This window comes from Myotis brandtii, unplaced genomic scaffold (assembly GCF_000412655.1).
Source record: "Myotis brandtii unplaced genomic scaffold, ASM41265v1 scaffold216, whole genome shotgun sequence".
Lineage (NCBI taxonomy): Eukaryota > Metazoa > Chordata > Mammalia > Chiroptera > Vespertilionidae > Myotis > Myotis brandtii.
The window spans coordinates 590,597-617,105 of record NW_005358092.1 but is presented as its reverse complement, the minus strand read 5'-3'; the positions used below and the strand labels follow the sequence as shown (position 1 = coordinate 617,105).

General features: G+C 42.2%; 1 protein-coding gene across 4 annotated transcripts in view; it reads left to right on the top strand.

Annotated features, from left to right (window-relative positions):
* Positions 1-26,509, top strand: part of ATP8A2 (ATPase, aminophospholipid transporter, class I, type 8A, member 2) — a 651,371-nt gene that overhangs the window by 580,040 nt on the left and 44,822 nt on the right. For all 4 annotated transcript variants that reach the window (XM_014539417.1, XM_014539416.1, XM_014539418.1 and 1 more), the window contains 2 exons: positions 7,717-7,805; positions 14,139-14,234. In XM_014539417.1, the coding sequence (XP_014394903.1) occupies positions 7,717-7,805; positions 14,139-14,234 (185 nt within the window). The remainder of the gene's footprint in view (positions 1-7,716; positions 7,806-14,138; positions 14,235-26,509) is intronic.

The window sequence follows — 26,509 nt, the reverse complement described above, 5'->3', positions numbered from 1 at the left end:
GTTGTAGAATTTCCACTCAGCCAGCCTTCCTGTGGTTCTGGGTGATGTCCATTCCATCTTTTAGTTGTATTTTTGAAGTGGTTGTGCGAGGCAGCAATCTCCGGTGTTTACCTATGCTGCCATCTTGGTTTCCCCCCCTAAATACTGTGCTTTAATGTTGAACCTAACTTTCTAAATTATCAGGGTTGTTGGACCTGTTGGACATCTGTTTTTTCTCTTCTGGAAGATGGAGAACTGTCAGTCCAGTGTGTTTTTAGCTTTCTGAACAACCACACAAGGATTGCAATCTAGAAACCGTGATTGTTAGAATTGCCCATGAATTCACAATTTATATACTATGCTGCAGACACAGATCCACAGCCTAATTTCAGGAAGCCAGCAAGCTCACCTCTGTGTCAGGAAAGTCAGTTCTGGTACATGGTGTCCCTGCAGCCCTCCCCATCACCCTGCGGGACAAGTGCCCCTGTGACATAGAAGATAAAGACGGCACATGTGTCCCTGTGAACCTTGCTTTTTTTGTTCCTGAAAGTAGAAGAACATACCGATTACACAGCATCAGTTTTAAACTCAGAAATGAGAGTCCCACTTTCCCTGCTTTAATTTCCCATACCAGACTGCTAGGAATTGCTTGTCTTCGCACCCCCCAAAAAATTGTAGGAAGTGAGTGCATAGCAAGGTTCAGGGTCATGCTGGGTGATTTAGTACAGCCATTTGGTTAGACCAGTAGTCGGCAAACTCATTAGTCAACAAAGCCAAATATCAACAGTACAATGATTGAAATTTCTTTTGAGAGCCACATTTTTAAGACTTAAACTATATAAGTAGGTACATTGTTATTAACTTAATTAGGGTACTCCTAAGGCTTAGGAAGAGCCACACTCAAGGGGCCAAAGAGCCACGTGTGGCTCGCGATCCGCAGTTTGCCAACCACGGGGTTAGACCAACCATTTGATCTCTAAAATGGGGCACTTTCCCAGCTGGAGTGGCTCAGTGGTTGAGTGTTGACCTATGAACCAGGAGATCAGGGTTCGATTCCCAGTCGGGGCATATGCCTGGGGTGCAGGCTTGGATCCCTGAGGTGGCCAATCAGTGACTCTCTCTCTCATCTTTGGTGTTTCTCTCTCTCCCTCTCCCTTTCTCTCTGAAATCAATAAAAAAATTTAAAATAAATAAATAAAATAAAATGGGGCACTAAAGAGAAAATAGGATTTCAAAATGACCATTACATGAAAAAGAAAATAAGTTAATAATTCAAGGGATTTGAAGACTCACCTTTCTCTCTAATAAGTAGGCAAATTGCATTGACAACACTCTACCTCTTCATAGCCTGTATGGGGAAAGTGGAAATACCTTCTCGTCACAGGCTGGGAATAATTAATAATTTGAATGTTACACCAATTTTTAAAAAGTCATCACATTCTATATGCTCTGAAACAGGGATTAGCGCCCTTGGAGTGCAGGGGGTGGGGGGCAGTCTTCATTAGCTTCAGGTTTTGCTTCCAGTAGCTTTTAATTTCCAGCTTCCCTGCCAGTCATTGGAGAAGGGTCCCTCTTCTCACGTGGCTTCCATGGGATGATGACATTGTTTGTCAGAGTAACCCCCACACGCACAATCCCACCACCACAGTGAGCCACTAGAATGGCTAAAATAAAAAATATTGACTCTACCCAGTGTTGGTGAGGATGTGGCACAGCTGGAATGCTCATACACTCACTTCACTCAAACAACCCCTTTAGAGAACTCTAGCAGTTTCTTATAAAGTTGATCATATACTTCCCATATGCAGAGCAACCCCACTCCCAGGTGTTTACCCAAAGGAAAGGGAAACATATGTACACAATAAAGGACTGTATAGGCATGTGCAGACCAGCCTATTCTTATAATAGGTCAAAAACTGGAAATAACTCAAACGTTTATCCACAGGATAAACAAATTGTGATATATTCATACAATGGAATACTATTTGGAAAAAAAATAAAAAGAACAAGTTACAGATACATGGATGGAATAACATCGATGGCTCTCAGAGACGTTGTGTTGGGTGAAAGAAGCCAAATGCAAAAGAATGAGTATTCTGTCTTTCCAGTTTTGTGATATTCTAGAATAGGTACAGCAGCCATAGTGACAGCAAGCAGGGCAGTGATTGCCAGTTGGATGTGGAGATTGTTTGGAGAGGGCACAGCAGACTCTTTGGGGTGAATGAAATAAATGTCTTATCTTGTTTTGAGTGGAGGTTACACAGATGTAGGCAGTTGTCAAAAGTCTTATAACTAAGTACTTAAGGTTTGTGCATATTAGTGCACTAGAGGCCTGCTGCACAAAATTAGTACACAGGTAGGATCCCTAGGCCTGGCTGGTGATCAGGGCCAATCTGTAGGGCGACCGGCGGGGCGATCAGGGGGCCCCCCGCTGGAACCCACCTTGGCTGGCCTGGGACCTGCAGGCTGGTGGAAGCTCCTGCGTTGAGTGTCTTCCCCCTGGTGGTCAGTGCGCGTCATAGTGACTGGTCGTTCCACAGGTCATTCTGCTGTTCGGTTGATTTGCATATTAGGCTTTTATTATATAGGATAGCTCTCACTTAATATGCAGCGGTTCTCAACCTGTGGGTCGCAACCCCTGAAAATACATCCTGCATATCAGATATTTACATTACAATTCATAACAGTAGCAAAATTACAGTTATGAAGTAGCAATGAAAATAATTTTATGGTTGGGGGTCACCACAACATGAGGAACTGTATTAAAGGGTTGCGGCATTAGGAAGGTTGAGAACCACTGCTTTATAGAAACTGACATATGACAAAACCAATTTGACCATTGGCTAATTGATATAAATAAGAGTGAAGTTCCTATAGCATCTCATCAACATTATAATGAAATAAAGTTGAACAAAGCTACAATATTCGACAACCTGTTGTACTTAAATTGTAACCTCCAAGATCACTGCTTTGACCTCTTGGTGGGTAAATATGTTTGGTAAGAACATAGGGTTACTTTTGAGAAACCCTTTTCAGAGGATGATGTTAATGAACCATCACTAACATTTGAGGGTTTCAAAATACATCCACTGATAAAGCTACCTTATGCTTTGTGATAAAAACATTAATGTTGAAAAGACTGTGCTGGTTGTATCTTTTGTCTTTAATAAGATTGCATTTGTAGGAACTTTTAGATGGTTAATTTCTCCCATTATCAGGTGCAGATAATAGAGAGGCTGAGGAGGCAGGTTTTTGTGTTGGAGGCTGTAGGCTCAACTCCCCTTTCGTGCAGGTGGATTAGGTATCAGGATGGAGTGTACTGGCTAGTTTTTTGACTTATCAGAGGTATGTCCAGTGCTTTGGGGATCACTTGATTGTTTTTCTGAAAATTCATTTGCATTCACACCAGGTTTCTGACCTGCGTGCTTCAGAAGATGTTGCACAGTATTGAACTGAGACGTCTTCCCCCTTTTCAGTAAATCGAAACTTAAAATTGGCACCAGGCCCTAGGCGTTTTGTACGGGGAAGAATGATTACAGGAAATGAAGGACTGGATTTCAGCCTGGAATTTGCTTCCTCCCTCCTGTGGCAAGTAAATGTGGTCTCGCTGAATGCTTTGTGTGGCCATGCCATTTTCTTTTCTGCTGAGGAGAAAGGCATTACAAGTACATGTATTCTTAGGAGCCTAGCGTTATGTTTGGGTTTTATTTTGTTGTTGTTGTTGCTCGGTGGGAGTAGAGGGATTGGGGACATTTTTCTTCCTGTGTTTCTTTTTGTTTTCGTACCTTTACAAGTTCTGCAATTTTTCTCCTACTTAAATTTTGAATTTGGTGTAAAATTGATGTCAGACTTGTGCCTTGAGTATTGTGTTCTCTCTAAACTTAGAGACGTCTCTTCTGCCCTGGACAGGCAGGTGGGAGATGGGGGGCGGGGGCTTCATTCCTCAGGCTGCGGGAGGGAGGAGGACTTGGGTTTGAACCTCATCTTGATGACCCTACTCTCTGGCTTCAGGTGCTGGGGGAAGTTTCAGAGTTAATGTTTCTTTGTAAAATGAGGACTGTGGAGGATTCAATGAAGTTCTCTATGGGAAGTCTGGCACATAGTGATGTGCAAAGAACCTTAGCTTCCTTCTCACACGTGAGCTACTGCCTTCTCCATCTCTATCACTTCCTTTCAAATTTGCCCCACACTGGGGAACACAAAGTGACCTTCCCTAGCTTGGTGACCCTTTTTAAACCCTTTTCCCTGCTGTCGCCTTGTTCACAGAGGGCTGGCCCTGGGCACTGTGGGCATGTGTGATGAGTAGCACACTGAAGCTAAGGAGCGCACTGGTCCCCTGTTACTGGTTCTGTGGGTGTCCCTGGTTAAGAAATGCTTGCCTGACTTGAGGTGGTGCTGTGCAGCATTACAATTAGACAAGCCTCGGATCCCTTCCAGCCCTCATCAGTTTGTGTCCTAATTTCTCAAATAATTGCACCCATCTGAGCCTCACTTTCCTCTAATTCAGTGATTCTCAACCTTGGCTGCACATTAGAATCGCCTGGGAATCTTTTTAAAATCCTGATTTCTGGGCCTCATCTGCTCTAATTGACCAGAGTGGTTCCTATGCATTTGGCACCAAACTGGTTAATAGTGATTGCTAGCTAAGGACTTGTTAACCCAGAGGTGCATTCTTCCCAATGGGACTGTTAGCACATCAAAAGGATGTTTTTAAAACCTCACTGAATAGTGTATGTGGAGGGAAGGGGAGAGTAATTAAGAGCCATTTGTCAACTAGCTCAGCTCAATAAACATTTTTTGTTATGCTAAGAAACAAGAACAATCTAATGAAATTTAAATGACTAAGGCTGTGGCTTTAGCAAATACTTTAGGAATTTGGTCAATCTGAAAATCAGGATGGTAGACACCTTTCTGGAGGGAGACACACTGTTAAAATTAGTTATATATATGATACCTTCACAGCTCCAGGTTTTAAAAACCAACAACAATACTTTCAACTCTCCAATTTATCTTTGTTAATTTAGGAGGGTCTTCATATTTCAAACAGGGCAGTTCAAAGTTCATTTTCTTTATTTCCCTCAGCAGTGAAAAGTTCTAAGTTTCATAATGTATTTAAAATATTACATTATGGTTGTAAAATGTTATTTTTCAATAATTGGATTCTTTGATAAATATGGCTAAACAGGACTGCTTTCCATGGGCCACGCACCACCCGAGGCATTTGTAGCAAGAGCAAAACTCAAGGGGTCCCCTCAGCTGGGCTCCTGGGGACCCTGTCAGCCTGGAGCCAGAGTATCGGAGGTGGAAGGCTGGACTGCAGGAAGGGGACTGCTAACCATCCAACTCCTTCCCGAAGTTTGTTTGGGGGGGAGGGGAATAACCTTTTCTTTCATGTAAGTAATATATGTTCTCTATAGAAAAAACAGGAAGTAGAACTAGCTAAAGATCTCTGAAAATAAAAACCAGCAATTCTCCTACCCAGACAGTCCTTCTGATATCCCATGCCAGGCATTTCTCCTGAACATATAAGCACTCGCATATGCAAAGGGTTAGTAGTCTCAAGTCCATCAAGGCCTGGCCACTTCACTGTTTTTGAAACCCTAAAATGCGCTTTTTAAAGGTGAGGAAATACCGAAACAGGACTACAAAAAGTATGGTGTATATTGACATATAAGTAACAACAACAACAAAAGAGGCCATGACGTGTGGGTGGACTGCATCTCAAGTGTAATTCTGAGGCTTGGGCCAATCAGCTTCCTTTCCACACACCCATTTCCATGGTAGGGCTCCTGTAAGAGGTTGTCTCCGAACCCAGATTTTCACTAGCAATGTAGCATGGCATCTCTGTCAACACATGTAATTCTATATCACTTTACTTTCTGCATAGCAGCCCATTGGATGGACCACAAGATATTAAGTCCTTTTCTTGGACATTTATCCTTCACTTTCCTTGATAGTTCATACCATGGTGAATAATCTGGTACTTGCTTCTTTATACATTTCCTTACTTATTTCCTTGCGATGAATTCTAAGCTATCATTGATGGGGCAAAACGTACTCGCCTATTTGTAAGGTTGAACTGTTCTTTCTGAAAGAGGCCCTCCTGTTTTTAGAAAGGAGAGAGAGTCCTTCAGTGCTAGGGCTGGAGTGAAGCTTTACCCAAACCTCACTGCTTCTGTTTCATTGTCACAGCTTCCGAGTCCCGCTGACAGGGCCATGTGAGGGAGTGCAGAGGCCACACCTTCTCTGTGCAATGAGAAGAGCAGTATGAAGAAGGCTGCTCTGGGACCCCTTTGATTCTCAGCCCAACCAATTTCCAGCAAGAGCCCTGACATTAATCTTGCCACATCTCCTCCACTCCCCTTCACTTCTAAGCCTCACTCCACTTTGCAATGAGTTGTGGCAAAATACCTATTCCAGCAGAATCAGATGGTGAGAACTCCAGATTTAAAAAAACCCGAAGAACATGAAAGGCCTGCCACACTTTATCCTGGGTTCTTGTTCCAAGTAGCCCATCCTTCTAGGCCAGCTTGTCAATGGCCAGCCAGCTCCATGATCCTTGCCACCAAAACCAAAATCAAAATCTCACTCGAAAACCAAAATCTAAGGACTCTGTATTCTCCAGCCCCCATTTGCTCTAAATTCTTTTCAGTTCCTCACCTCACTGACATCAGATTTGGCCCTGTAACTCTCTCCCTTCAAACCCTCTCTACCTGCTCCTCCCAAACAATCTCTGTCTCAGTATGTCAGGAACAGTGTCCTCAAAGGTAGTGCTCCTGGCTGTCCCCCTGTTGTCCACCCTTCCACTTGGACTCACTCCCCCTGTACCCTTCCCCAATCCCAACGATACAGGTCCAATCCTGTATCTCTCCAGGCACATCCCATATGCTGTCTTCTCCAAGAAGTCTTCCCAGCCTTCTAGCCCAGTGGTCGGCAAACTGCGGCTCGCGAGCCACATGCGGCTCTTTGGCCCCTTGAGTGTGGCTCTTCCACAAAATACCGACTTCTGCGCATGGGCCACAAAGTTTCCATCGCACTGTACGTGTGCGCCCGCACGTGGTATTTTGTGGAAGAGCCACACTCAAGGGGCCAAAGAGCCGCCTGTGGCTCGCGAGCCGCAGTTTGCCGACCACTGTTCTAGCCTAATAGCCTTCCTCTAAAGCTCCATATAGTATTATCATGACGTATACATTACACTGTCATGTAAATGGCACCATACAATTGTGTGTGTCTGTGTGTGTGTGTGTATGTGTGTGTGTACCACATGACTTTAAGTTCCTTGAAGGCAAAGCCTGTATCATCTGTTCATCCTCCCCTTCTGAGTATGGAGAACCACTGTGCTTTACTCCAAGATATTGGTTCCATGAATGAATGAGCAGTGAAGGAACGTGAGCTGATGGATAAGTGAAGTGGATGAAAGGAGCCTACTGGGTAAAGGTTTATTCCAAGGGAGTCTGGTGGCCCCCATTTCTCATAGGAGGGACTTAGGACAGTATTCTGATTGGAAAGGGGCTTCAAGCACTTCATGAAAGAGTGCGACAAGAACTGATGATCATGGAGAAGAGCCCGTCCCATCAGGCCCCCTGACATCCTTCCTAGGTGCACGTTTAACTGTCACTGAATTTAATACTGTCTGTTGTTTTTGTGTTAGGGAATGTTTTGCCTTGATTAAATTATATCTTGATTTTTTTTAAAAGAAAAAGTATTAAATACGCCTGTCATTTCGGCTTCTTGCAGGCAGCTATGGTCCTGAGCTCCGCACACTTCTGGTTGGGATTATTTCTGGTTCCTACTGCGTGTTTGATCGAAGACGTGGTATGGAGAGCGTAAGTGGAAACTGAAGTAATAGCCCCGAGTCTTACTCATCTGTCCCTGCAGTTGTCTTCCACAAGCATTGGCATCGGAATGAAATGCTATGAGACTTCTGGAGAAACCGGTCTCCTGCCACCTGCCAGCAAAGGATGTAAAGGATGTTGTGTTTGGTTTTTTTCCTTTTAACCTGTTCTTCACCTTAGACAGAAGGGAGTCGCAAGACAGACTGTGTGAAGGTCAAGAGGGATGTTCCTTATACTTGATTATAAGGGGGAGTTTCTAAGTACAGTCCCAATTCTACCAGGTTTAGGAAGTATAACTTGAAATTCGTTTTCCTCATGTCTAAGAGTTATTGCTACATGATCATAAATATAGCCTGGCTTTAAGGAAAATTGTGTCTATGCAAGTCATTTCAAATTGCAAAATACTTGGAATTTAGTGTTCTTTATTTTTCCAAATAATTCACTATAGGAATCCTTCAAATATAATTCTTCCAGAGCGTCAGTTTACAGGTCTATGGGAAAATTAACCACACAGATGAAATTATAATGTAGGCTAAACAGGAAATAATTCATGCTTAAATTTTGTTTATATGTTTTAAAATATATCATTTCTGAAATATCTTGTACACAGTGTAAAAGAAGCAACAAGGTAATGTAAATTTTAATTCTGTAAGCAAACGATGGAATACTGCAAATGAGATAATATTGATTTTTGAGTTGGGTAGGCCTGGTTCCTCCCTCTTACAAATAGTTGCCAACTTCCCTGAAAATTGAGACTCTTGCATTGGCTTTACTTTGGGCAAAGCATAATTATTTGGGGGCCCTGAGGTAGAGAATTGAGGCTTTAATCCAAATCTTCCAGGAAAAGACATCAGATTTCATTTCTCTCTCTCCCTTCCTCCCACACTCAATGAGAATGTTCTTGCCTGACAGTTATGGATGTCTTTTGAAAGAGTCTTCATTTTGGCATTATCTTGACAACCGATGGCACCTAATACAGAGAGAGAGGGGAGGAGAGACAATTTTATAGCACATATTTTGGGTTTGTGTTTTTTTTCTTCTGTTCACTACGTTTTACAACTGTTAGTAAAAATTAAATAATTCTAATTTCTTAAATGTTCCAATTTACCACTGTTTCCATGTTACCTACTGAAACTGTGCTTTATAAATAGTAGAAACAGAATCTTTGGAAATGAATTATAGCCAGAAAAGATGTTTTCTCAATCTATTAAGTACACTAAAAGAAAATGGTAGTTTTATCGTACACCTAGCTTAATTGTGGCAAAATATATTACCTTACCGAATTTTGTCAATTTTGCAAGATAATCAAGTTAGTTTTAGGTCTTTGCTACATCAGGTGACTTTTCAATTTATAGTGACTGACAATAGTGATTTGACTGTAAATTAATCTTAGGCTCTTTTATTCAACTACCTTAAATGAATATCATGAAAAAAAATTTTTTTTTATTGAGACTGCATATTTGCCAAATGAGACTTTAGCAGAAGTATCTTTCTACCATTTCAACGACAATGTTTTCAGATTACAGTGTCTGCCTTTTTGTCTCTTTTTCCCCCCAATACATTCCAAGTAAAAGTTCCTCATCAATCAGGAAGCAAATTCTCTATTCCTTCAAGCAGGAATATTATCTATTCCTGACTCCTGGCACTGTAAAATTAGCACCACTTACATTTTTAAAAGGATAAAGCAAATGAGCCTGCCTCCGGCTCCACCATACGAAAAGAGTAAAAGTCGCTCTCTTTCCAAGAAGCTTGCCTGCAGGCTAGAGCCCTGTAAAGAAGGCCCTGGTGGAGGGGAGGGGAGCATGAGCAGAGGCTGACCACCAGTGTTGTCTGCCCCGCTGCCCCGCACCGCAGGCCCAGGACAGCCCTTCCAGGAGCACAGCACCCGTGCTTTGGGCTGAGCCCGAAAGGCCCCTACTGAATTCCAGAGGCACTTCCAGAAACGCATTTTTGCCTTGGTTTATTTGGGGGAGTGGGAGGATGGCATGCATTGGCGCTCATCTGGAGGAGTTGCCCAAAATATATGCTCAGTTTATAGTATATATTTAATGTCTAAATTACAGTCCCCTCTCTCCTCATAAACAATAATTCTGCAGGTTTATTTGAGCACTTTTCCTCTGACCACAAGGCCCAGGTTTTATCTCATATTATATTCCCAGACTGAGATATTTGTTGTTGAGTTAAGTAAACTAGGAGACTTCTCCCAGGAAGAGAGCGCTGCCTGAGCTACTGTATCGATTATATTCCCAGACTGAGATATTTGTTGTTGAGTTAATTAGGAGACTTCTCCCAGGAAGAGAGTGCTGCCTGAGCTGCTGTATCACTGAACTCTCAGTTGTCTTTCCGAACCTCAGCTTTATAAACGTGTCTGTTTTTCCTTCCTGCACGCTGAACTAAAATAGGAATCCTGAGTGTCCAGGTCCACCCATCTTTTGGTTCGAATTGTCAGATATTTATTGAAACATGATGTGCTATGATGCACCTTGGACAAGAAGAGTTTTAAATGAACTGAGAGTCGGAACCGAGGCGCAACTGCAGAGAGTGCTGTGAGGGCAGGTGGCAAGGGCGGGGGCCTAACTCGGTTTGTTACTGTCCTTCAATCTTGCCGAGGACCAGTCTTCAGGAATTTTTTGTTTTGTTTTGAATTTTGGTGGTTAACTATTTCAAAAGAGCTTTTAAATTCCAGCACAAGGTAGGCCTGCCTTTCCCCATATATTTCTATGAGCACTTAAAGTAAGTTATTCTTTCTGCATTTCCCCCCTTCTTTGCCCCAGTCTCTCTCTTCTATTTTGGGACTTGGAGTGTTAAGAATAAGAAAAAAACAGCATGAGGTAATTCAGTCATTTTTCCCATGAAGTCTGTCAACTTTCTGGATGAAGATCCATTGTTAGACTATCTTAAGTCAGATTTGGATGCCGTAAGATACCTACTCTGTTATCCTGTTCACCAGAATTTTCATAAGGGACCAAACTAATACATATTTTATTAAAATAATTGATTGATTATATGTGATACCTGGCTAATGACTATTTTTATTAGAAGCATGAAGTTTAAATTGCCCAGAACTATTTTAATATCCTTTAGCTTACACTCTTCCAAAATGTTTACCTATGACAACATTCTTAGGTTAGCAGCCATGTACTTATTCTCCTCTAGGAGAAATTTGTCAGGATATAAAGCTCAAGGCCACTGAACACAGGAACCAGCCTCTTTAATCTAACTTGTATCTCCTGTAGTCTACCAGTCAGCACACAATACATTCAGCAATTCCAGAATGACTTCATTTCCTTATTATAATCCCAGATAGGCAGTTAAGTGGAAATAAAAGGTAATAAGAAATTTCTGTATACAAATGGGCCTTGGTGTTTCTAAAACTTTCTAACTACACTAATTTCTTTTGGGGCACATTGTGTATACATTTTCATCCACATTTAGAAATTAACATTTCCTTTTAATTTGTTATCCTTCCATGCAAAAGAATTGTCTAGGACAGGGGTGGATGGGCAAACTTTTTGACTCGAGGGCCACAATGGGTTCTTAAACTGGACCGGAGGGCCAGAACAAAAGCATGGATGGAATGTTTGTGTGAACTAATATAAATTCAAAGTAAACATCATTACATAAAAGGGTACGGTCTTTTTTTTTTTAGTTTTATTCATTTCAAATGGGCCGGGTCTGGCCCGCGGGCCGTAGTTTGCCCACGGCTGGTCTAGGAAAAATTTTCAGAAACAAAGAAATGGAAAGTTCAAGATTCTAAGCCAATCTATTTATTTTAAAGTTCCCTAATAACCTGGAGATACCTTTAGCACTATCTGAGCGCTCACAGATGAATCGCACACCCTCTGACAGTGACTAAGCACCCCACCCGGCCCCTTTTGTGATCCTCTGGTCTCTTGATGTGGGGTTAAATGAAGCAAGCCCTGGACCACTGGGGATAAGCCGTTCAAAGATAATGGGGCTCACACTGTCCAAGCTGTGATTCATAACAAGCCAGACTCCAGTTCCTGAAGAGACCTCAATTACACGCCAGGGGCTGATTCTTCAAGATTGGCTTCTTAAACCTTCATGTGTTAGGTTTTAGTCATTTCACATGCAGACTTTGACAGGGGAGATTTTAAATTTGTCTGCCTAATTATGGCCTTATTAGGTAAACGTTCTTGAGAAAACATTTTAAGTGCTAGCATCCCTTCTCCGGTGCTACATGTGGAGAGAATAGCAGAATCCTCCCCAATGTCGCCATTCATGTTCTTAAACACTGGTTAGGTTCCCAGGCTAGCTCTCGGATTGCCACATGACTCTTGGGCATGGATGCAGCTACATCCACTGAGAACCTGCACAATGCCTGGTAGCTTCAGGATATTTAGATCATTTCCCTCTGTGAATGAGTGAAAGCTGGGGCAGATTCCTTTTATTCTTGGCCTAAGCTACTGACAGCCAGTGTCCTGGGCCCAGTGGCCCAGCCTTCCTATTCCAAGCCTGCTTCTTAGAGTAGCCCTTCTCTTGCAGCCCAAGAGATAACATTGGGGGCTGGTCTAGAGGTTGCTGAACCCTGCTTGCTCTGTGTGGGGCAGCAGGGAAGGAGGAAGGGAGGAGGATGTGGAGTAAGGACAATCCTGAAACAGTGAGAGAGCGTGCGCATCCTTGAGCACTGACCAGACATGTTCTCGTGGGCCCTGCATGTCTGGGGTGAATCCAAGTGTGGTGGGGGTTGCCACTTAGTTGGCTTGTTATCAATGTATCCCTGTAAGCCCATGAGATAAAAAGGAACATTTGAGGCACAGCATGTTTAATAATATTGAACAGTGTAAATGTTAACCTCCTTTTTGACTGCCTTCACAGCAAAACGTTAAACATTTTCTCAATTATTGTTTAAATTAAAATTCCACTGTTTCTGCTTTGAACTGCAGCATTTTATCACTACTGAGTCTCAGGCCACTGCTTGATGTAATTAAGGTATTATGTGTTAAAACCTGTGTGGTTTAGTTCTCTTGTTTACTTTGGGAAAAGGAATGACAGGCACATATACAGTGTCTTAGTACTAATACTCCATTAGAGATTAACTCGGAGTGTTAGGGGATGACTGGGCATTATCTCAATAGACTTTCTTTCCTTGAAGGTGGAGGCTGGGCAGGAGTGTGTGATTCCACTAAATAAAGCAGCTCACATCTTCAGAATGCCCGGTTACACTTTTCACTTCTTTGCAGATATATGCTCAGTCTTTGTCCTTATTCTGTCTTCGAGTTCTGGTGTTTAGCAGGATCCTCATACTCCTTTATACTGAATTTAATGAAAAGCTTTTCATAATACAGGGTGGCTCAAAAGTGGGTTCACAGCTGTGAGTACACGAAACACAGCGTTTGTTCTTGTATTATTATTTATTATTTATCATGTTATTTTCCATATGAACAACCGTAAACCAACTGTTGCTCCACCCTGTATGTAAGCCTGCCCTGCATGGCTAAGTCATTAGTGCTTTTCTTTCTACAGCTTTTTTTCCCTATTTCTAACTTGCATCTTGTTAAATGCCTTTTCTTCACCTGCATTGTTTCCAACCAGTAGCTTTCTGCTTAGTCTCAATCTTAGGAAGATCCTGAGGTCAGCCACTTATTGAACATTGTAAGGTATTCTTCTCAGTTTAATCAGAAAGAGGGTGCAGGTAACTATCCCTGCAATTCCAGAAGAGGGGCGTGTCTAGACTGGGGTTTGAGCTGTAGTGGAAAGGCCCAGCTTTCCCCAGTTGTTGACTCCATCGAGACCTACACCTGCAGGCCCTCGCGGCAAGGCTGTACAAGAGAAGCTGTACCTGGGTATTTGTGTCAAGCCCGTCTCAGGTCAAGGGTTTGGCATGAAGAGCATGAACTCTAGCGCTATAATGGCAGTGGCTCTTTTCACACTAAAGAAAGAGGGGAAGCTGCTTACCCTGGACTTTCTGGTCACCGTAAAGGACAGGACAGGGGACCGGCACACGTCCAGTAGGGTGGGGATTTAAAGCATCTTCTGAGTTGCTAGATCATGCAGTGGAAAGCTTTAGAGACAGATACATGAGTATCCAGGAACCCCAGTCTTGGTTCTGAATGGCTATGATCCTCAGATCTGCCGGCTTTCAGCAAAAAAAAAGCAGAAGTCTTTAGGGGGCTGACACCTGATTCTCCCCCAGGCATAGTCCTTGCCATGCACGGGACTGAGAATGCTCCCTAATGCCCCAAACCTCAGCAGCAGTCGGTCAAAGGGCATCCAGATGTGGCCCAAGAAGAGAATACCCAATCTTCACAGCTGTGTAAAGTTCAAGTGTTATGTTCTTACTGTCTTTTCCTTGTGACTCAGGGTCAAGCATACCTGTCATAAAACATTGCTGGAAGAGGTACAGGAGCTGGAAACGAAGATGGGAAAAGCAATGCTCCGGGACAGTAATGGAAAGAGGTGGGCATCTCCATCTAACTATTTGAAGAACACGTGTCCTCCAGCCCTTTTCTCTACTGTTCCTTCCCGTGTTTCTCTCTTCTCAGTTTTCAATGTGAGCATGGGGTGCTCCGTTTTAAGCATTTTGGTTATTCTCTAAGAATGTAGTCCTGGTGAGACTTAAGTCACACTCTCTCAATGACAACATAAAACCTGACTTTCTGGTTCACTGGGCCTGACCTCAAGTTAAACTGGAATTTTGACTGGGTCTGGACTTAAGCAAAGCAAGCCAGATGCAGAAAATACAAATAGTAGCAATATTACCTTAAGGTGGAAAAGTTTAATAGCTAGGCCTTTGGATATCAGGCCCAACTATTACACTAAAGGATGCGTATCTACCATGAAAGTCCGTATGCTATTTATGTAAATGCATATCATTCATATAAATCTTGTTACAGTTCCCTTCATGTATCACTGTGGTTTTGTTTTTAATGAATTATTATTTCCTTCTGGTGTTGAGAAAGTATAGTGGTTCGTGGAGACAATACCATTGCTCTCTGTGCTTATTTCTCATAGAGCATCAGCTTCCTCTTCCCCACACGTCATAGTTGAGCATGTGAGTAGTTTTTATTTAATCACATATGCTAAAATGTTATTAGATTAAATTTAGTTAAAATCCAAATACTACCAAAGAAGTTTACCTGGACCCAAGAACAATGTGAGTGCAATGAAGAGGCACTGCTGTATTAGAGACATGCGACGTCTGGAAAATTATGCTCTTTTGTAAACAAATGTTTAGAAGGAAGTCCGTAGCTAACTGCCAATGAAAAAAAATCTAGAAGTTGAATACTTCCAGAGATTCCTACTATGTGTTTTATTTATAGTCTGTTTATTTGTACCATCTTTCAAAGCAATACAGAAAAAGTATGTTTTCAAAGGAAAGAGAATCAAACATTTTGAAAAGTATGAGGAGCATAATTTCCAATAATTGTCACTATTTTAGGAATGGGATTGTATAATATGTAGTTGAAGTTGTGGGTTTTTTGTTCATCGGGACAGTAATGGAAAGAGGTGGGCATCTCCATCTAACTATTTGAAGAACACGTGTCCTCCAGCCCTTTTCTCTACTGTTCCTTCCCGTGTTTCTCTCTTCTCAGTTTTCAATGTGAGCATGGGGTGCTCCGTTTTAAGCATTTTGGTTATTCTCTAAGAATGTAGTCCTGGTGAGACTTAAGTCACACTCTCTCAATGACAACATAAAACCTGACTTTCTGGTTCACTGGGCCTGACCTCAAGTTAAACTGGAATTTTGACTGGGTCTGGACTTAAGCAAAGCAAGCCAGATGCAGAAAATACAAATAGTAGCAATATTACCTTAAGGTGGAAAAGTTTAATAGCTAGGCCTTTGGATATCAGGCCCAATTATTACACTAAAGGATGCGTATCTACCATGAAAGTTTGTATGCTATTCATGTATATGCATATCATTCATATAAATCTTGTTATAGTTCCCTTCATGTATGACTGTGGTTTTGTTTTTAATGAATTATTATTTCCTACTGGTGTTGAGAAAGTATAGTGTCTTACTGGCTGGTTCGTGGAGACAATACCATTGCTCCCTGTGCTTATTTCTCATAGAGCATCAGCCTTCTCTTTCCCACACGTCATAGTTGAGCATGTGAGTAGTTTTTATTTAATCACATATGCTAAAATGTTATTAGATTAAATTTAGTTAAAATCCAAATACTACCAAAGAAGTTTACCTGGACCCAAGAACAATGTGAGTGCAATGAAGAGGCACCTCTGTATTAGAGACATGTGACATCTAGAAAATTATGCTCTTTTGTAAACAAATCTTTAGAAGAAAGTCCGTAGCTAACTGCCAATGAAAAAAAATCTAGAAGTTGAATACTTCCAGAGATTCCTACTATGTGTTTTATTTATAGTCTGTTTATTTGTACCATCTTTCAAAGCAATACAGAAAAAGTATGCTTTCAAAGGAAAGAGAACCAAACATTTTGAAAAGTATGATGAGCATAATTTCCAATAATTGTCACTATTTTAGGAATGGGACTGTATAATATGTAGTTGAAGTTGTGGGTTTTTTGTTCATTTAGGACTTATTTTTTAATAAATGAGTCCATAGCATTCATTTATGACAATTGTGCTCGTCACTCTAAAAAAGTCAGCCAATAAGACAAAAATCTGTCTTCAGTAAGCTTATAATCCTGAGGCCCCGGGCAGGGCCTAGGCTCACAGCAGATCTATCTATAACATAGGTGAGATAGCACGCGGCTCAGGCGTGAGCAGGGCTGTCCTGGCCTTAGATACTTCAGGCACGGTGCTTAGCTCCTACTAGATTTTTAAGGACCTACAAAATTCTTTGAGATCTAAAAAGAAACATATTCATAGGCTTTAAAAATAAGGGAAAGCCTCTGCAAATTGAAATTAGCAAATGTTTAAAACTCTACAAGATACTTATCAGTCTTAATTACTGTGACACTGAAAAATCACAATAAGTTTTATCATTATTTGAAAACAACTTATAGGCTCTCATATCTCAAGAATTCTCAAGTATACACAGGGTTGCTGAGAGGTCACAAGTAATTCTAAGTAAAATAAGAGTTTCAAAGCAAAATTCTAAAACTCCTTTCAAACATCAGACAGGAAAACATTACATATAATGTGGCATTATATGCACTTTAACTGATGTGCGACAGGGTCTTCTGCTGGCCTGGCCATGAGGTCAGCAGCACGGAGGCCCTCAGAAGAGGCAGCAATCCAGGAGGCTCTGGCTTAAGAGATTCAGAAAGGCTTCATGTCCAAGATAGGATGGAAAACAGGGCTTTGAGGATGTAAAGAACTTGAAAAGACAAAAATGATGAGAGTATGTTTCTGGCAAAAGGAGTAGCCTCCATCTGTTAGAGAAGACGACTAATATTTTGAGGGGGAAAGGGGTTATGGTTTATGAAACAATGTGGACAACACAGCATATTGCCTGACCCATAGCAGGAACACAGAACACCAGCCACTAGTCTTCAGATGAGCAGGGGAGCCATGCTATTGCAGGAGCTTTGAAAGAGAGTGTGAGCCCATCTCTGTTTGTTGTTGATAAAAAGAATGCTCTTTGTAAAATTCAGTTATCCTGTTCAGAATTCACTTTTAAATGTTCAAATGGATACCAGAAGATAATTGGAGTTTAAATGTGGTTTCCTACCTCCTCCATTTTAATATCTGTTTCCTGGTCGCTTTGTAAATTTCATCACTCCCCTGGCTGAAGTGATTGCGGGTGTGATTATCATTGTGCCAGCCCCACTTGGTTGTGATGGTTTCCTTTTCCTCTGGTCCCAGTGTCTTGCCTCACTTTTGAGTTCCTAGCAGAAGATAGTTTGGGACTCCATCCCTCACATCATCCTCAGCAGCCCCCCATTTGTTTTTCTCCCTCCTAATTGCTCCCAGGTTTTCTGGGTGTTCCATCTGCAAACTAGATAATGGCCATGTGCTGCTCTCTGCCAGAGATTGTGTCCCGCTGAGCCTCTCCAGAGCTGCCTCACAATTGTTCCTTTATCACCATTGTTTGCTTCTTTCACACCTGGTTGGAGTCCTGTGCACCTCTGGTGCTGGTTCGGGGAGGGAACACCATGAGGAGAGTTGTAATTTCTTCAGCTCTGTTCCTCCAAAGATTTATAGACTCCCTCGTTGAGAGATCTTGAGTATTTTGGTCTCTTTCCACACTCCCCATTACTTATTCCTGATCCCTACCTGATGTTTCCATTTACTTTGCATCTCTCTCTAGCTGTTAGTCTGACATGGTAGAAGCACCACAAACATTTGTTAACTGACTGAGTGGAAACACAAAAGTCTGGTCAGGTGGCGCTGAGGAAAAGAAGGCTGGTCTGCATTGTCTGTGCAGAGCTGCTGGTGCTGGGTGTGTTAGCTCATGTTGAAAGTGGCCCCAGAGAGATGCTAAGAGATTTGCAGGTGGTCACTTGGCTCCAGTGAGAGAGACACTTATCTCATGGCTTAAGAATAAAGCTAACAAAAACTCACAGATGGAGAGACATTTAGTGCTAGCAAATTGAACAGTCTTGGAGTGGGTGCTCCCAACAGCCCACAGCCATCCTGCCTTAGGTGCCAGCAAAGCGTCTCTGCCTCAGGTGTCCTGAGCATCCCTGCCATCCCAGGGTTACTCAGCTCAATTCTGAAATCCTTTAGGACATTCTGCCAAGTCATAAAACCCAGGTCCAAGTCACTGGCAAATATACTAGCAGTTTTTCTCAGGAATGTACTCATAAGAAATACAACAAAAATCTTTTTAAAAACCCTCATGTGCCAAATTTACAATTACGATTTGAAATGGTACCTAGGCAGTCTATGCATCCCTCTAGGCCAGCGGTTGTCAACCTGTGTGTCGAGACCCCTTTGGTGGTCAAACGACCCTTTCACAGGGGTCGCCTAAGACCATCCTGCATATCAGATATTTACATTACGATTCATCACAGTAGCAACATTACAGTTATGAAGTAGCAACGAAAATAATTTTATGGTTGGGTCACAACATGAGGAACTGTATTTAAAGGGCCAGAAGGTTGAGAACCACTGCGTCTAGGCCCTTTATTTACTCAGTAAAATACTTGAACATTTTATTGATCTTGTCTAAGCCCCAAAATTTTACACTATTTTGGTAAGCATTAAAATTTTATTAAATGCTTCTGCACAGTCGCATTGATAAATCTTGTCTTCTGAAATTAACCTGCGTAATTTATGCATAAGTAAGCCTATTCTCATGACTTGGATAAAACTATATTTTCTATACTAGAAAGTATAGGACAGTATGAAAATGCTAAAGGTAATGGACAGCAGTGCTTTTCTTGGTTGTGGTGTGTCTGTCTTTGGTGGAGCCTTTTTCTGGCTGTGCTGTTTGTGGCCGGACCCATTTCTACATGTGAACTGTATGGAAGGCCTTTCCCCAAAGCAACCTTTACCCAGAGGTCACACCGCTGCTCTCTGTGTGAAACGGTCTATCATGCATGTCCTTACTTTGCACATGTCTAAAAAATGAGGAGCTAATTGGAAGAATCCTTTTTTCAATGTTTAGGTAATTTTTCCCCCTCTATATTCCTAAAGTACAACATATGCAATTTTTTTCTCTGGTGGAAGAAAACCCATTAGTGGCCATTTACCTTTATAAATATCATTTAAACAAATGCCTAAAATGTCAGGTAAGAAGACAAACTAGCATTTTTCCTCCTCGAATTGCTTTTCTTTCTTGGTGTGGGGGAGGGAGTATTCTAAGTTTCAGGTATTTTGTCAAGCAAGAAGAAAGGTGAATACATTTGATGAAAACATCTAGTTTTTCACTTATACTTAGTTTGAATAAACAACAAGGACACCCTTGTTTTGTTTTAGACCTTCCTTCTGTTCACCATAGTTGACGGGAGGTTGGGGACCCACTGGGCTGATTTTCTCCAGTTTCAAGGTCAAGGAATTCTGGTTGCTGCCCCTGCTTTTTGGCAGCAAGGTGGTGGGATTCTCTTTCCTTAAGTGCTTTCCCTGCCTGAGTATAGCTTACTCTTTGCCTTTGGTCAAGGTCACCACCTTATGGTGAGCGATCACTGAATCTCCTCTTTGGTTTTATGTTCTCCCTGAACGCTGATGCATGGGCTCCGTGACCCCAGGCTGAGCCGGCGCACACAGTGTAATGTAGACAGCCCATCCGCCTCTTGGAAATTCAGGAAAGAAATCTGAGTCACTTTCTGTCTGGGAGCCTGTGCTCACCCAGCTTCCATTTCATCACGGCTCCTGCTACAGAGGCGGGGCGCCGGTCCAAGCCAGTGACCTGGGAATCCTGATACAGGACGGAGCCTGACACACATCAGCAAGATCTCAAACCAATGAGAGCTTATCCCTCACTCTGGGCAGCACTCTCCTAGTGCTCTTCCTAAAACCAATTATATTAAAAACAACCCCCCCCCAAAAAAAAAACATTTGGACTGAGTACAGATACTCACCTAAAATATATCCAAAATGCTTTGACATTTAAGCAGAAATCCTTTGTTCTTTAAACTAACGTTTAAAGAGCTTCTTGGTATTGTCACAACTACAAGTCAAAATTGGTACAACTGCCTAGTCAAAAATAGATATAAGCTCACCCCCAAATAGGAGGTACACCAGCTTTATTGTGTAGTATTTCTCCAATATAAACTTTATATTATTTCAGGGACAAAATTTTTTCTTAATGTATCGGCACTGGCAATGCAAGTTTCTGTCTTCCCTTTGCTTTCCTCTCACTGCTTCCCACACTTATTTCCCCTAAAATACCTTTTTTTTAAATATGTTTTTACAAAATAGATCTAGAGATATAGAAGCATGAAACAGACTGGCAAATCTCAGAGGGAAGGAAAGAAAGGGTGGTTGGGTGGGAAGAGATCAACCAAAGAACTTGTATGCATATATGCATAACCCATGGACACAGACAATAGGGTGGTGAAGGCCTTTGTACATCGGTTGAGAAGGGGTAAATGGGGGAAAAACGGGGACATATGTAATACTTTCAACAATAAATATTTAAAAAATAAAATATGTTTTTATTGATTTTAGAGAGAGAGGTAGGGAGAGGGAGAGAGAAACATTAATCAGCTGCCTCCCGCACGCCCCCTACTGGGGATCAAGCTGGCACTCTGGACTTGTGCCCTGATCCACAATTGAACCAGCAACCTCTTGGTGCATGGAACAGTAGTGCTCAACTAACTGAGCCACACCGGCCAGGACTCTCTTATTTTTTTAATTAGCTAAAAGGGTAGGAAATTATGGTGTCATTGTGGCAAATCTCTCCAGGCCAGGTGGCAAATGTCTGCTTCCAACACCTGGTTAAGATTTATTTCACTTCCAGCTGCATTTTTCCCATGGCTGGGTCATGACGTAGAGAAAAGAGCACAGACTGTAGAGGCAGACGAACCTGAGTTGGAGTCCAAGCCCTGCCACTCACTTAGCCGTGTGACCTTGGCTGGGTTATTAACTTCTCTGAGTTTTCAAATTCTCATTATTCATTTGATTTGAGGTTTAAATGAAATAGAACATATTAAATCGATAGCATATGTAGACATTCAGAAAGTGTTAATACTTGTAAGTCCATCCCCTGACTTAGAAGCTGAATCAAAATTAAGTTTCACTGGCCATTTTATTTCAGATGGGTTTACCCAGAGCACCTAGACAGGGTGTAAGGATAGCAGATTCTCTGGGGTACATCTTTGGGGTACACTTCAGGCTAAGGGACCAGGCAGAGATCAGCTGAATCCCAGGGACATCAGAACAGTGTGGGCAAGCCTGTGAGCCGTGAGCTTTGGGATTGTGGGTATTGGGGAGAGTTCAAAATCCTGGCCACTTCCCAAGTCATCCTGTTTGCAAAGAGGAGGGTGTACCAGTCAGGCCGCCTCCAGAATCTCCTGCTGAACTGCTCTCAGGACATCCACCTGAAATGCAGGGCGTCGCCAAAGCCCACCTTCTCCCCTCAGAACCAGCACTTTCATTGTGGTTCTCAGCCCCTGCAATGACAGGTCGTTCCTCTCGGCCTCATCTTGTTTCTTCATCTTTGCATCCTGAGGGACATCAGTCTCATGTGTGTTCCCATAAATGGACAGCTTTCTGCTCACTTGTTTACTACCCTGTTTTGGAGGTCAGTTACTGATCCCATGCTCTGTGATCCCAGCTGCTCTGCCCATTGGGGCGCCTTTCCCTCTTTGCTCCATCCTCCACACAGCTGAAGACGTGGTTTCCCAAACACAGCCCTAGCCATGCCACTTTCTGGTCTGAAACCTTTGATGGCTTCCCACTCCCTGTTGAATCAAGCACAGACCAGAGCCTCAGCATGGTTTCTGCCTCCTCTCCCTCTTTTTACCTGTATGCATCTTAGCCTCCTGCCTCCCTGCCCTCCCCACTCCCCCGCACCAAGCTTGTCCTTGCTCCTCTGTGCTTTATGCTGGCCTCGGCCCTTCTCTGTGGACTGCTTTTACACAGCTGTGTGGGTGCTGGGTCGAGCTCTGGGTCCTGGGGGACAGAGACAGATCCTTGTTCTGGAGCAGATGCTTCCAGCTCCAGGCCTGCTCTCTGACATCACTCCACCATGTCTGACTTTTCCTCCTACGGCAGTGTCAGCCTGGACTTCTCTTAATTCATTCCTTTAAAAAGTGTTTTTTAAGTTACTCAAATATTTAACATACACAATAGGAGAGAGACACAATGAACTGACATATACTCATTGCCCAGATTCAACACTTATCAAGATTTTGCCATAATTGCTTCATCTAGCCTGGTTTTGCTCCTGTTTTTTCTTTGCTGTAGCATATAAAGCAAATCCTAGACATTACAGCAGTTTACCCTTCCACACTGCAGGATATAGCTCTAAATATCATATGAAGTATTTTAACATGTATTATAACTAATACATATTATACTTGTCTATGTTATTACATGTAAACACTAACTCCAATGCCTATTATCATATGAAATATTAACAGTAATTTCTTGGTATTAACTGATACCTAGCTTATAAGTAGATTTTCTGGATTGTCTCAATCCTATCTTTTTAGGGTTTTATTAGGCTGGTATTAGGATCTAGGCAAGATCCAAATTTGGTTGCCTGTTCTTGTTTTCAATGCCACGGGCTTAACTGAAATCATGCCTCATTTTTTGTTTCTCCTAACACGGTCTCAGGGACCTTCCCAGTGCCACCCAGCTGAAGACAGGCTGGACCTCCATCTTCTAATGCCAGGCCTCTTTCCACAAAGCCAAGATATTGAGAGTCACCCAATGCTTCCATTTTCAATGTCATCTTTATTAGAGTGTGTGGAAAGCAGTGGAGTCCTAGGCATTGGTTCTCAACCTTCCTAATGCCTGGACCCTTTAATACTGTTCCTCATGTTGTGGTGACCCCCAATTTCATTGTTACAAATTGAACATAATTAAAGCATAGTGATTAATCACAAAAACAATATGTAATTATATATGTGTTTTCCGATGGTCTTAGGCGACCCCTGTGAAAGGGTCGTTCTACCCCCAAAGGGGTCACGACCCACAGGTTGAGAACCGCTGTCCTAGAGGGACCAGGCAGGAAAAATGTCAAAGTCTGCTAATTTGACAACATTTCGAGCAAAACTCCAAGGAAGCTAGGGAATGATAGTTGAATGCTGTTGCCTTTCAGATCCCTATATGTAGAAAGGGCATGGAGCAGACATAGAAACCAGACCCTCCTCTGGAGGAATACAGAAGTCAAACAATCTGACAACTTCAGAGCAAATAAAGCAAAGGGGTTTGTGAACGCTGTGACTGCCTCGACACAGTTCAGAAAGGAGAAGACATACTGAGAAAGGTGATCTCCAGCCAGAATCACCTTCATGGGGACTGGTGTGGTCTATAAAAGAAATGAATTGAATGTGTTTCATCTTGTGTAGGGAAGAATCTTGGGCAAGGCCTAATGCCAGCAAATATCTTAGGAAAACAATTGGAGAGTCCACAACACTTCCAAGGGAAACCTCTAGCCTTGCTGCCAAGTGCTCAGAACAGATGAGGAAATGCATTGGTGGACAAAGGGAGTAAATGATCCAAGAAATTACAGAAAGGCTGACTGATTACCCTAAGGGTGGTTTCTGGTGACTGCATCCTGAGCACCGGAAGGAGAGGGTGAGGAAAATAAACTGTTAAGGAAGCAAAACGCCTAATTAGCATTTAGTTAATGCTTAAGCTGCCCGTGTCAACTAAAAGTAATCGATTCTCTCTTATTTTATGGTTGTTAAATCCCAAGCGTCTTTGTCGTCGTCGTTGTTATCAGCTAGTGTGTAATAATTTAAACTTTTATAAATACCATGTGTTATTGGTTGTGACATAATAAAAGAATTTCTTGTGCACCTTTAAGTGGTGCTGCTGACGGTGCTAGGAATCTGCCCCAGAGCTTAGCCACTGCCCAGTGCTGTAATAAAAGGATTATAGCATCTTTATCAAATGTCTAGAGAGGAACTGGAAAAAACAGCGTTTCCTTGTGAGAGGGGGAGGGGAGCTGGTGCGCTGTTACTCAGCGCTGCACTGACAGCAGGTCCTCCGACTGTATTTTAGGATGACTTGGAGAAATTTATTTTTGGATAAAAACCTAAGTTAATGTCCACTTTCTCTATTTGCCAGTAAGACCCTTTTTCAAAAATCATTTTTACTCATGAAGTTAATGTCAGTATCTAACTAGTACTGATGGCTCATTATGTCCCTTTGAAAGTAATATGAAATATTTCAGTCCTTTTTTGGAATTTGTTTTTATTTAACCCATATGAGCAATAATAGAAATAGTCAAAGGTAGATTAAAATTTTTTTTTTCCTTGTGTAGGTCCTATGACTTGAATACTGATATGCCACATTCCAAGCAGGGATTAGTTCTTTAAGAGATTCTTAGAGGATCTTGGCTAATCACTTTTCTACTTCATTATCAGTGACTTGTTTGCTTTTCAGTTTGACTCCCCTTCCTCCCCTCCCTTTAAAGCAGCTGAAAACAGGTGACCAGGTACAGCCATTCTGAAATTGAGTTACAGTTTATACCTAACCCAGGAATAACCAGGTTTGACTGCTCATTTCTCAGTGGGCTATGCCTAAATCCTTGAGGAAGCTGAAGAGCAAAGTGTAGACTTTCTGGCACCCTGAAAACACAGGTTCATAGTTGTTTTTGTAGTTTGTTTAAGAGGATTATGGAATCTCCTGGATGTACTGGACTCAGAAGGAAAAGGAACCCAAGAATCAGTGCGAGGAACTTTTCATTCACAGTTGGTGTCTGCTTTTGCACCGACACTACTCTAAACATGTGGACCCCAGTCCCGGGCGTGGTCATTGTTGTAAGGCGCCGTGGTCCCCATCTCTGTGTCTGCCACTGGGAAAGCTAAGTAAGGCCCATTTGGTCACAGATGAATATGATATCTTTGACCTTGTAGTTGAGATGAACGTAAAGAATATGTAAAAGTTATAGCTAGGAGGTGGTCTTTGCAGTGGGAATCACTGTTCTTAGCAATAATAGATTTATTGGACTTTTGGAGAGATTTCTCTTTTAATAAAAGCAGAAATAAACTGGTGTGTCTCCAGTAGTGCACCTAGGATTAAATCCTTCTTGAGGCCAGAACACAGGACACAGGAATACTTATCATAAAGCCTGTTCTTTAGCCATTCAGTGAGTACCAGTTAAGTCTGCCCTTTCTAACAGGGCAGTGATAATACAGTTTGTCAATGTTTTTTCTCTTTCTCTAGCAATTAGGATTGTCTCACGGCACCTTAGGTGGTGGTAATGGGTAATTCACACTTACTGATGAGTTAACATGTTGGCTTCCTAGCAAATAGAATCAGTGGTTGACTTCATACAGGACAACTCATTTATTCATCCACACCACAGACATGTATTGAAAACTGAGGACATGCCAGGCCCAGGTGTGGCAGAGAATGAGACAGGCAGGTTCCCACTTTGTTGGAGCTTACATTCTAGTGGGAGTAACAGACAATGAACAAACAAGTGAATACACGAGAGAGTCAGTGACGACTATTAGGAGGAAAATTAAAGGGGTTTCTAATGGAGAATGGATAGCAATGTTTAGAGGTCAGGAAAGTTTCTCAAGGTGACACTTACACTGAGACCTAAATAGAAGATATTGCCCACTCATTAGAGATCTGGGGAAGGAGCACTGCAGGCAGAGGAAGAGCTAGTAGGAAGGCCCAAGGCAGGAACACACTTGTTTTGACTGGTGCCTACAAAGTATGGGGCAAAGTCATCTAAGAGGCTGCAGAGGCCGGTAATTTGTGGGCAGGACTGGAATCCAGATGTCAGCCACTAGGAGCCATGGAAAGGGTTTAAGCAAGGGAAATGTATGACCCTTGTTTTCTAGAAGATGTGATTCCCATGCCATATTAAAGCCATACAATCCCATTCTCAAATTAAAAAGTTAAGTAAACCCCAACCCACGTGGTTCAGTGGTTGAGCATGGACCTATGAACCAGGAGGTCACAGTTTGATTTCCGGTCAGGGTCCTGGTCAGGGTCCCAGTCAGGGCACATGCCTGGGTTGTGGGCTCAATCCTCAGTGGGGGGCATGCAGGAGGCAGCTGATCAATGATTCTCTCTCATCATTGACATTTCTATTTCTCTCTCCCTCTCCCTTCCTCTCTGAAATCAATAAAAATATTTTTTTAAGTTAAGTAAAATCCCAACATATAAAATAGAAAGTATTTAATAGTACTATAAATCTACACTAATAAAAGAGAAACATGGTAATTAGCGTA